We start from the raw sequence: 12,641 nt of genomic DNA, 5'->3' as shown, positions 1-12,641 counted from the left end.
CAATTTGAAATTTGTCATTTCAGATGATTCTTCATCCCAAAAGTCTTGACATCAATCAAATATAATTATAAACACAAGCTTTCACTTTATTATAGACAACAACATCATTGGTTACATCACAAATTTATCGCCAATGAAGTCCAGAATTTTGCATTTGTTAAGTTGTTGAGATTTTTCAAATCAAAGAGAAATTAGCTGCGTATGAGCTTTTATATTATTTAGTATGTATATGTAGAGCCTAGCGTATCTCACATTGGAAAAAAATACATCACAGAATTAAGACGTAAATCACGAAATTAGGACGTTTGAGCTAGTTTATCTTTTATTCAACCAGGAGAAATTTCCACTTTGTTTACTTGCATTTTTGCGAAGTTATTTTAAGGAATAAAAACCGTGAGGGTGCTAAGCCGCATACACCGTGAAAAGTGCGGACGTTTTCTGGCGAGTTCGGCGCTTTGAAAAAAATTCAGGTATTCGTCTGAAAAAACCCACATAGAACCGAACAATGTCCGAACAAAAAAAAAGATTCACCACAAAAACACTCAATGATTCACCACAAATTATTTAAAAAAGTATAAAAATTAAAATGAACTAACTATGTGCTAGCGAAGTGCTTAAAAGAACTGTTTTTGATGGTTTTTATTAAGATTTACTTGATAAATTACTTGAACTTTATTAACTCCTTTCTCTTCAAGCACATACTTTTAACTGTCGTCTGCCATGTTTATGTTGCAAGGTGTTGCATTTTGGGAATGCTCTAGGCGTGTTTGGGAGAGTGTGGGCGGTTTTGGCGGACAACCGTCAATTTAATTCGAAAAGTCGCACGAGGTCGCCCTTATATATGCGGGCGATTGCGGCTTATTGGCACCCTCGTTTAAAATCATGAAGTTATGTGGCGAGATGAGTCACCAGATCATCGCTGGAGTAATAAAAGGATGGTAGAGGACATATATTTTGTCAATTTTAAAAAATGCAATAAATATAAGAAAGTAAAACAGTGTGGTTTCCTAATATATTTTTGTATATATGTTAATTATATACATAATATTGTTAAAGAGAATTATGAGAATAGCTATCAGCTCCATTTTCTCAGTTTTAACATTTATTTTTGTATTAAATAACACAATTTTTGAGGATAGAAGTCCCAAATACCTGTACTTTTTTTCCTGATGTTACTTCTACTCCGATATATTTGTGAAGATTTTTGAGAATCACATCGAAGCTGCTACTTTTTATAAATTCCTTGTCTTTCATAAGTTATATTTTTTCTCATTTGCCAATTTGTTACTTAAAATTGCAGTAATATGATGTGCTGATGGTACAAACAGGACTTGTCTATTGGATTTTACAAGAATCAATTTTTCGCATGCCCAGTGTTGTATCTTTGTTTTTATCATATAGGTACTTATGTATGTAGTTAAAGGGGCTACGGAACGGCTGTTGGTTTTCGACTTTAGCGATTTGCACGAAAGTCGAGCTGGAGCCGGTGAAATCCGGCATGTATGTAATTTACAGACTCGAACATATAGATATATTTATATGTTCGATATAATATTTATCTTCTCCAGCCTTGGTCATGTTTTCATCCAGAATGAGTCTTGCTAAAATATTTCTTTATAATATACTTTTCGAAAAAAAATATTGAACCAGGCGCAAAGTGCGCTGGTCTGTTCATTGCGCAAAGCGCGTTTGCCGGATTTATAATATGCGCGCGGGATTTGCGGAATGTGATCATTTTAACCGGTTCGTAGTCCCTTTAATTGTGTATTCTTTTTTTATTCATTGTTTTTGAAAACAATTTACCCAATAGAACATTTCCACAAAATCGTAGATAGTTGAAAACCCTCTTGTTTCAACTGACAGAAGGTCAGAATAGCCTTCTGGCAGTTGTGAGTGTTTAGGCCGTCCCACTTTCTTGCATAGGCAGATTTTAACCAAGTTCTAATTGATTTATTGGGATTGGATTGTGTGTTCAAACCGACAGGTTTTCTTGTTCATTTTTATTTTGCTGTGCCAGTTGAAATAATTAATTATTAATAACGTGAGCATTTTTCTGCACAGTTACTTAAGGCAAATACTCCCCCGTAGAGGACACTAAATCAGTAATAATACGCCGTAGAATTTCCTGCCGAAACGGCTGGTTTTTTGGTCATAATTTTGTAACAATATTTTGAAACGTTAACAGCAACTTATTGGAGCTTTCATGAAATTTTAATCTGCCGCTATTTTACCTAAACGAAGTAATAAAATGGGCCTGTCTTTTTATTATAAGCGAGTTTGTGAATTAATTTTACAAAGATTTGTTACATGATTTTTCTGTATTTAGCGCCTAACCCATTATGCCTCATAAATAACTATCAAATGTTTGCGTTTTTGCTATGACGTGGTAGCAACAGGTTGTATTGCCTGAGCTTTTATTTCAGCTTAAATTTGCGGAAAAGTTATTTTTTTAAAACATGTTGCACCCAAAACACGCCTTCGTAAATGGTGACTCTACTTACTTTAACTGTATAGGTTTCCATTCAGTTCTTTTTTTCCATTTTTTTTACCTGTTGTAAAGCTTGATATCAGAATCACTACTGATATTTAGTATTCTTCTATTGATATCATTTAGGTCAAACGTACAAAGTCCTGCAAATGAAACTTCCTGATCGTGACAGGGTAACATGTGTATCAACTTCTGGCATATTATTACATCTGGGTATAATGTTTTCTCTTTATAATCCCTAATTTCATTAATTTCATTTTTTTGGTTTCCCTTCTCTTAAAGGTATTACTTTCGTGCCAAACATACCGCGTCGTACAGACACTATATGATGTGCGTTAGCTAAGGTAGGCTCATCTTTTACACAACTCTGTCGAAGTAGCTAAATCAGTGAAGTTTTCTGTGAACAGCAGCCAATGATTTTTCATATGGTTGTATGAGGTCATCTTGTGGACTCTTACGTTCATCAAATGTTCCAATTACAGAGATTGTAGAAAGTCAAAAGAAGATTCATCTGAAAAATAATGTACACAGTGTTCAAAATTTACTACAATTACATGGGTTTTACCATAAGGGAAGAAATATGGGCAGAAAGAATTTGACAAAAATTGGCCAACCTAAATTGCTATCAAAGAAGATTTTTTCTTTATTTGGCAAATAAGATTTTTGTTAAAATCGCTTTCCTTAAGGTATATTCAACACAAAATTTGGACATCCCTAATTTGACTGTCATAATAGATGCCTGTAAGCATGACATCTCATGGCGTCGTTAAGTTGTGGTATAATACCAATATTTTGATAGGGTAAAATCTGATCAGTAAAAAGAATATACTAATACTAAGAAGTGCTTTTTGTTTTATAAAACTAATTTTATACGAACACTAGGCTCGGGTGTTGCTACAAAGAAAGACGAAATCGTCCCGAAAAAGGCTTAAAGACTAAAAACAGCCAGCTAGAGTTCAGTTTTTTTTTGTTTTAATGAAACGTTCTTCAAAAAAAATAGGCCCCACAGCGTGCATTTCTGTTTGAAGTTTTTAGAAGACGGTGAATCAAATTTCACATAGTCAGCCATAGGCTAAAAATGTGAAAATATATTACCTTATATTTTTAAGCATCATTATTTGGTGATGAGTTTCTCACAGAAGAAAGAGTTTGAGCATCGCCATCCAAACAAATAGCTATTAAGTATGTTTTTTAGGAAAATGTATAATATACAACATCAAGTGAATTCATTAGTAGATACAACCTTGTCCTTTCTGTTTACTTCTTCAAGTTTACATAATTAAGTGTCTCTTCACTGAAATCTCCAGGATCTACAGACAAATTTCCTTTTAAATCATACTTTGATTATCCACCAGGAAACACATTTATTTCTTTAACTGGCTGCAAACTGTCAATGTGATCAAATTTTATTTCCCTCACTCTTTCACCAGATTACACTCTAGTCAATAACTTTGAGCTCAATAACCTTTTCTACACATTTTCATGCGCCATGGTTATTGACTTTTCATTGCGAACAACCAAAGGAGGAGTGCTAACATGCACAAAATAACTAGAATTTTGTTTTAATTAAATGCTATTTTGTCTGGCAAAATTGAACCTTTACTGTCTCTTTTCAGGTCTGCTGCAAGTCCTAGATAAAAAATGCCCACGTCACGAAGAGAAAACTGGTGGTAAAGTTGAACTTTTAAAATCGTGTGCTTTTGCGATGGCTAATCGTGACTAAACAGTGCCGTAACCACAATCTTAATATTCGGGGGGGGGGGGTGGGGGCTATAATTAGATATATGAATCCGCTTTATATAGTGACTACAGGGGCGCCGAATGGGAAATACATCTCTAGATTGGCGGAAAATGCCTTTCTAGACGTCAACGATCACATGGTTCAATGTTAAAAGTCACGATAAATGTTTGTAATTTAGAAAAGCTGTATTGTTTAACTGGCATCAAAATTTAGATAAAAATTTCCATCAAAAATCAAAAGATAAAAAGAGATACATATTTACATTACACGACTACAATAATATAAAAAATGATAAGAACACTAGAAATTATAAGGGTGCTGGCACTTTTTAGAAAATTTACATCCCATTTGGATCAGTGATGTTGACCATGACTAGAACAAATGCTTTATGTTTTTCATTTCTCTCTGGCTCTCTCTCTTTCTCTTTCTCTCTTCCTTTCTTTTCTTTCCTTATTTCTCTCTTTTTTTTTCTTTTCTTTAGAAGGAAAATTATTGGGGGGAGGCCTGTGCCCCCTGACCCCCGGTCGTTACGGCACTGCTAAATAATAAGAAAAATTACAAAACAAAACATTCATTCAGCGATGGCGTCCTCAGACAGCGACATGATATTTGCGAAGATATAGCTCTGATAGTTTCGTTGCTGGTAATAAAGATTATTTGTATGGATATGTTGGAGAGCCCCAATATAGCAAAGAAAATGAAGAAAAGAAAGTTTTCTTCTAGCAGTGACGATAGCGACGATGAAGAGGTGTTTAAATCAAATACTGCACGGAATTCGAAACTTCGCTTTCTGATAAACTTGATTCTGGATGCATAACAAAACATAGCGACTTTGACACATTATGTCTCAATATATCCGTTCTAGAAACTTCTTTCATCAGACACTGTCGATGTAATATATACAACTTGGCATTTTACGTCCTGAATTGATTTATTATAAGAAAAGACAGATAATTTTTATAAAACAACCAAACAAGTGGCATAGGACAGATATTTATTCTTTCTTAATTTAATCGCTCGAGGTAGTAAAAAAAAATCCAAATGCCTTGATTTAGAAGATATATTAAAAATATACAAATAAAGAATATAAATGTTAAATAAAAGACAAATCTAAGTAAACGCACTAAGTATAAGAAATCAACAATATTTCTGCGTTTCAAACATCCTTCTGTCGTGCTGCACTCTTTGAATATAAACATTCGACTTTGTTTTTTGTGCGTTTCAGCCGCTCTCGTACTTGTGATGTCATTGCCGAATGACTTTGCAACCTCATACCTCCCTCAAAAATTCATAAAATTGCATAATGTTTTCGGAACATTTTTGTTTTTATGGTATGAGTGAAATTATAATAAAAAATCAAAAAAGTCAATTTTGACCTCAATTCTCCTTTAAAACCAATTATTAACAATATAATTAACAATCTCATGGTAAAAAACCTCAAATACACTATCAATGTTGTATTGAATTTCCCAAAGATTTACTTTCTCTGTGCAAACATAGAAACAGATAATCATATACCAACTCATTTCAACTACCATACCGTTAATACTAGATTTAATCGAAGAACATAAAAGACATTGTATAAATTTAATTACGTCGAACTTCTAAAATCGTGTGTTCTTACTACAATGGTTAACCATGAGTAAAAAATAAGGGAAAACAAATTTAGTGCACATTCTAAAAAGAAATCGTGCAAACAACATTAAATAACAAAAATCACAAAACCAATTTTAACAATTTTGTGCTCAAAGCTTAAAGTACAAAGTTGTTGCTTTTATCTCACAAAAAGATTTAACATCCTCTCTTAAAATTATAGCTGACGGTTAAATATTAAAATTTTTCATATATTAGACCCCGATTACCTTAACATTTTTAGTAAATTTTTTAATCGATTTTGAATAGACACCAAAAAAGGTTTTTTGAAAAATATTCAAGCAGATCATATGCCATACGAATTCTCAAAATTTCTTTACAACTAGTTATTCTCATACGTAAGGTTCTTTATTTGCTGTCGCTTAAGGCACCATTTCATTATGCAAATAGAAACCATTATTTTTTCATTTTTTATGACATTCAACCCAACACATGTAGGGCATTGCCCTTGTTCAGCACTGCGCTCGCCGCCTATACTCCAACAGAAATAGTGCTTACATTTGGCAAAATATGGTCAAAATTTCTTTTTAAATATATTGGAATTCTTCTTTTCTTTCTCCAAAAACTTGTAATTCCAAGTTGGATTTTTCAACATTGAAAATAATTATTTTAATTGCGCGATATACACACCTTAGGAAATACCGTCAGCTGTAACGAATTTGAAGTTCAATAAATCATTGACGTCATTGTAATTTTGATCCAACTTAAATCGAAAATTTCGAAATATTATATCAACGATACGATCATTCTGAGGCCACATTGTATACTGTATCCATATGTAAAGGTAAACAGTAAACATATAAAGTCAACTTCTAAATTTCCTGTCTTTTGTTATTTGATTGTAAATTTGAAAATACAATGTCTCCGGTTTATTACTTGCTGTTTGAATTGAAAAGAAGCATGGAAAATATAGCCCATACGAAGAAATGGGTTAGATATTTCCGGATAATCGATGTGTAAAATTTCGATTTCTTCTGAGTTAAATTGATGCTGCACAAACTCATTTATGTACTGGTTTGCAAAACTGTTTATTAAAATCACCGAATGATGGTCAAAATATTCGTCTTTCCTGAGGAACGCACAACTTCCCAACATGTCGATAATTGCTTTTTTCGATTTCACAAAAAAAGTATCAAAATGGCAAAGACGTACCCCATGATACCGCTTGAACCAATTCATGAAATGTTGGAAGTGCATCGTTTCTTTTGTAGAACAAGCACTGGCTAATTCAAAAAACTTTTCTTTCTCCATATACTCTCCAATGTTGTTCCAATCAATATAATCTGCTTTCAATGATTGGATATGATTTATTGCTTGTTTGTTTTCCAACTGAACGTCCATTACACTCAACGTGATTTCTACTTTACTTTCTGCTACCAATTTCACCAACTGCTCCAGTTTCGATTTGTAGTGCTGTGTTACACATTCAATAAAATTGATTTCAGAAGAAAGTTCCTTTTCCTTGACTAAAGGAGTTGAAAAATTATGCTACTGAAAGAAGATATTCTTCAAAAACCGGGGTGAGCGAAAACATTGTGACATTACCATAGATTTGCAAATCCAATTGACCAATATTTGACCAGTTAATTGGTATCGACAAAATTCAACGCTATCTTGCTTTTTAATGAGATTCGCGATCGCATTGAGTGACTTTCTTGTTAAATAGCCCTGCTTCCATTTTAGTCTTGCTTTATTCAACGATAAATAAGTAACTTTCCAATGATCTATCAAATCCCTCACTTCTTGTGGTTGACTTGACGTGACTACATTTCCACATGCGCTGTGAAAATCTTCTGATGTTTTTTCACTCCAGCCTGTCGAAAACCAAACTTCCAGAATAGAATCAACATCCTTCTTTATTTTCATCATTTCGTAGATAATCAAGGAACGCGCCACACATATTTCAGACTGCTCAAATCCGTACACATTTACTTTATCACCATTACCAATAAATTCTCTCATCAGGCACTCGAGTAAGTCCACATGACCGATGAAAACATACGTCTTTCCAAATTCGAAGGTTGTTTTTGCTGCAGGTGTATTTCGAAATATTTGATAAAATTCTTTTGGATAACTTAATCTTTCTCTGAGAATAGAGACTGGCAATAGGCGCTTGTAATTTTCTCTACATCTAGTTATTTCTTTGTTGGTTATATGATTTAACATTTGACGATAAAAAACATCTTTTAGGAAATGGTAATGTTCTTTTTCGTCAGGGTATGTCTCCTGATATTCTTTATGATATGGTGGAATGTCAAGGTTAGGTTGCTTACAAGACTTTACGATATATACTACTTCTTTCCGAGTCAATTCACGTGCTTTTTCTTCGAGAATAAAGTAATACTTGCCTATACTAACCACACCTATATTAGACTTGTCCGAATCTTTCAGTGTGCCTTTGTACGAAGGTCTTCCAGGACATATTTTCTTGTGTCGCAATTTCCAATCTCTTCTTTGACACAATTTGCTGCAATACAATCGTTCTTTGCAGTCCCCACAACGAAACTTTGCTTCGTCATCGTAGCAACCATAACAAAGTTCAAATTTCTTCAATGATCTAAATAGAATTTCATTTTACAACGTATATAACTACGTGAATCGGTCTAAATCAAAACAACCTAACTTTAGTTTATAAGACTTACCAATGTTTACAAAACTTTAACATGCGCACAAATTCTTGCAGAAAAGAGTCTTACTTTCTCTCGAAGACAAGTCTTGTGATAAAAAAGTTTGTTTAAAGCATCGCAGCATTTTTAGGAAAATATAGTGGATGTGGTTATGATTTTTTTGCATGTTAAACATTCTCTTAATAGATGCATAACAAAAATAATAGCTTATTAAGTGTTTAGTTGGTCTATATTTCTGAAAAATATAGATTGAGGTCACGGCGTATGGACAAAAAACAACGAGATCCATGCAAGTGACAGAGGTCTATATTTTCCAGTATAATAAGGATAGAAAAGTGTTTATTACCTTCCTAGATAACCTTAAAAAGAACTTTGAATATGGTTTGTTGTTTAAAGAAAACAAAACCAAGTAGCGTCTTTATGTTTTGTTTAAAAGTAAACAATAACAGCTTTTAAAAGCAGAATATTTTTATGCATCGTTTTTGTTTGACTTGATGAAGCTTTTGCATTTAAATAAAACGTAAAAATATATAGTTTGCTTTAACGTTTTATGTTGTTTTAGTTATGTTTTCGCCTGTATTGACAAATCAAAAAATATTAGATTACTGCGCTTTCTTTCAACCTCTGATTTTTTAAAATAATGTTTTTGTTCTCTGTACAGTTGTTTACATACATTTCTAAATAGTCGTTTCATAGATCAAATTTCTTTTTGTTCCTTTTTGTTTCTACAGAGAATGTTATTAAATTTCACTTTACCAATAATTAATCATTTTAATTTTATAAAATTTTTCTTTGAATGTAAAAAAAATATACATAAAAAAGTATATATAAAAAAATTTGTACGCACAATTTCGTTTTTTAAAGGTACTGTCCGATTAAAAATCAACTAAAATTTTGACAAAAAATTCTTATTTGGAACTAATTTCTATAAAATAATTAAATAATTATTTGTTTTCTTTCCTTACACCAACTGAACAATATCTCATTCTTGTTTACAAAAAAGCATGCGGTCTCTCGCTTCGATTGTTTATATGGATGGCGGATGATAGGCACTAAAGCGAGGCTGAAATAATATGTCGCGTGTGACGTATTTACCTGGAGCGCGCCGAACTGCCCAAAATAGATAAAACGTGGGCCAGGGCTGATATTTTATTATATGTTTAAAAATTATGGTAATTTTACCCCCTGAATTGTGAAAGACCGCTTTTTATAAATTATTCATATGGAATTAAAAAATCGAAGGCGAGAGATGTGTCTAGACCTTAAGGTAAACACACACTGTGCTAATTATGTACGAACCTAAGTAAGAAGCTTTCGCTAATAAAACTTGAAGTTCAATATGACTTTAGCCTTAGGGTTGCATAGTTGTTTCAGCTACTCTAAAGACAACCAGTCAATAATTAAAAATTAGTTTCCTCTTCACTAGATGTCCCGCCACAGAGAGATTAGACTCAGATCGCACATTCAGTAAGGTTGAGAGGCAGAATAATGTCGTGGTGCGCTGTTGTGAATTCCACTAACAACAGTCGAAAAAAACAGGATAAAATTTTTTTTTCGCTGCTCAAGGATCCAAAAAAAAATCTTCCGTATAAGGAAAAACCAAAAGTCAGAGAAATATCTGAACGGAGGAAAGAAAAGGATGTTAAGGAGGTGAGTAGGGGCTGGTAACTAGGTGGTCGTTCGAAACTCTCTGTCATGGAGTGCCACCAAAGATGGTCACAGCGTACTCTTCAATAAAACCACCGCTCGGAATTCTTCGTGTTCCGTAATACATTTTTTATCTGAAAAATATTACAATATTACTCAATCACACTCGCATCTAAGAATTACTCATGAAGGAGTAGAAACTTTTATACCATGTAATTGAAAATATTTAATAGAGTCCAGTCTTTTTCAGGAGAGGCGTGCGATCGCACGCGCACGCTCTGGCACACGCCTAAATCGTTTCAGGCGTGTGATTAATCGCACGCCTGAAAAATAAATATTGAGTTTTCAAAATCAACCTATAAAATCCATTTTGTCGCGTGCGATGTAGCGTGCGATGGCAGCCCTCGAAATAATTTTTGGACAGTCGTCAGACAAAACGTCCGATAGATTTCCGTATTGGTCGGACACTTTTAGATCTCAGAAATTATTGAATAGTCCTGGTCCTTTTAATCCACGAGCAAGCCTATTCATAGCCAACCTGACCATCCTAGCTAATTCACCGACTCCTGACTTAGTTAAAAGAACTACGTAGACATAAATCTCTTTTGCCTGGCCCCTTCGTCGTTGGTAACCAGGTCTTACACAAGAAATCCAGCCATGCGGTTCTTAACTAATGCGGAGGTGAACGCCGACGGAGCACGGATGAAGCAAGTCTGCAAAACTGCACTTACAGGCGGAATAGACATTTTATCATGGATTTAATTGTAGATAATTTCTTCATTTGACAAAATAATTGGAAACCATAGCAGGTCCGAATTTAATGGATATTTTCTTTATGCCTGTAAAACCGAAACCCACGGGCGGTATAAATTTTTTTCTGTAAAAATTTTGTTAAAGTGTAGCTGAACTTTTTGAATGAATTTTGAAGTTTTATTTAAGCCACGTGGATAAAGATTTTTTTTTAATTTGAAAACAAAGCATATTTTTGCCTATTTGCTTGTGAAAAATAAACAATAAATATAAAAATGACAGTATAGTCATGCATACTATTTCGGACATGTAGAAAAGGAAGTTAAGATTGAGAGAGTCGCTATACCAGTAGACGCTCGATCATCGTGTTTGGGGTTCACGATTTAAAACGTCCCCCACTTTTCTACCGCAAAATGAATGCGCAACAAAAATAACCTCGGAGCCCGTATCGCAGGCGTAACATTCTTTGCACGTGCGTTTTACATCGCACGCGTTACTTGATTTACACGTGCGAATCATCGCACACCTACTCAAATATTCCTGAAAAAGACTGAGAGTCTGTCTCGTGACAGCAAAAACATTCTACACTTCAGAGGGCATCCTCTCACATTTAGGAGTAAGTGCAACAAGGTTTCCAATGTTATGTTCGTCTACGTCTTGAAAAGTCGGAACTAGCTCATCATTCGCTGTTCTTTCCGGCTCGAATTGAAATCCTAGAACCTGCGAATTATTTTCATTCATTGCTATCTTCATGAAGAACTTTTTTAAACAAAGGAAAAAAAATATAAATAAGCATTTAGTCGTTCGATGCGCAAGTCGGGGGGGTTCGCCTAATAAGAAGCCAGGTAACTACGTCACAAGCAAAAATGTGCTGAATAATGAATTGCCCCAGTCCTTTTGCCGCGTTTGAAAGTTTGTGAAGATGGTAGGCTAGTGCAGCAAGATCAAAACAAACAAACGATGGTGCTAAGTATTGGATAAATCTTTGTTGTTTAAGAGTGCAATCTTCGTTATTTTTGATACTTAATAAAACAAAAGAAAAGATATTGTTTTTTAATCGGACAGTACCTTTAAATAAATTTTAGAATATTTAAATAAGCCGGCAATCTATATTAACAGCTCAAAAAAACTCGACCTAAAACATTTTTACAAAATCATATACAAATAACCATTTTTTTTAACCTTAAGCTAAATCTTCATATGATCATAAGATGGCGAAACAAGTCCTATTCTAAAATTCTGTTGTCTGAAGCTATAGAACACAAACAACACGTAGTTAGTTTTCTTTACAACTTTTTAACAATCATCCTGCTGTAGTTATAGCATGATTCGTATAAATGTTAACCATGCTTAATTTGCACCCTTACCTTCTGGTAGCGTTATCTTGCATGTTTTGTTCCTTCTGTTTAATTACAATACATGTTTTCTTATGATGTTACCAATGTTGTTTTTGACGATCACCACCACAAAAAAAATTTCATGAACTTCAATCGATGCCGCGTTATAACTTTTTTCAAAGCTTTTTAAAATTATTATATCGGTTGACGTAAACTTTTCGTTTTTTGTAAACAAATATGGACGCCGTGCTGTATGGCAAGCCAAATTCACAAGTATTCAATATACCTAGTATATCAATCGAAAAACTAGGTTTAACGGTAAGAAAAACCAGGTTTTTCGTTCCCGTGATCGAGATACTAGGTTTTTCGATTCGATAAACCTGGTATCTCAAAGTAAA

The 12,641-nt window shown here is 33.7% G+C and overlaps 1 protein-coding gene across 1 annotated transcript; it reads right to left on the bottom strand.

The window, feature by feature from the left end:
• Positions 1–5,227: 5,227 nt before the first annotated feature.
• LOC130629637 (uncharacterized) lies at positions 5,228–12,568 on the bottom strand. Its single transcript, XM_057442909.1, has 2 exons — positions 12,274–12,568; positions 5,228–8,439 (listed from the first exon to the last, which is right to left on the bottom strand). The coding sequence occupies exons 1-2, from the start codon at positions 12,294–12,296 to the stop codon at positions 7,371–7,373; spliced, it is 1,092 nt and encodes a 363-aa protein (XP_057298892.1). The 5' UTR covers positions 12,297–12,568; the 3' UTR covers positions 5,228–7,370.
• Between the last annotated feature and the right edge of the window lie 73 nt (positions 12,569–12,641).

Source organism: Hydractinia symbiolongicarpus, chromosome 2 (genome assembly GCF_029227915.1).
Source record: "Hydractinia symbiolongicarpus strain clone_291-10 chromosome 2, HSymV2.1, whole genome shotgun sequence".
In the NCBI taxonomy this organism is placed as follows: domain Eukaryota; kingdom Metazoa; phylum Cnidaria; class Hydrozoa; order Anthoathecata; family Hydractiniidae; genus Hydractinia; species Hydractinia symbiolongicarpus.
This window is presented reverse-complemented; position numbering and strand designations above follow the sequence as displayed.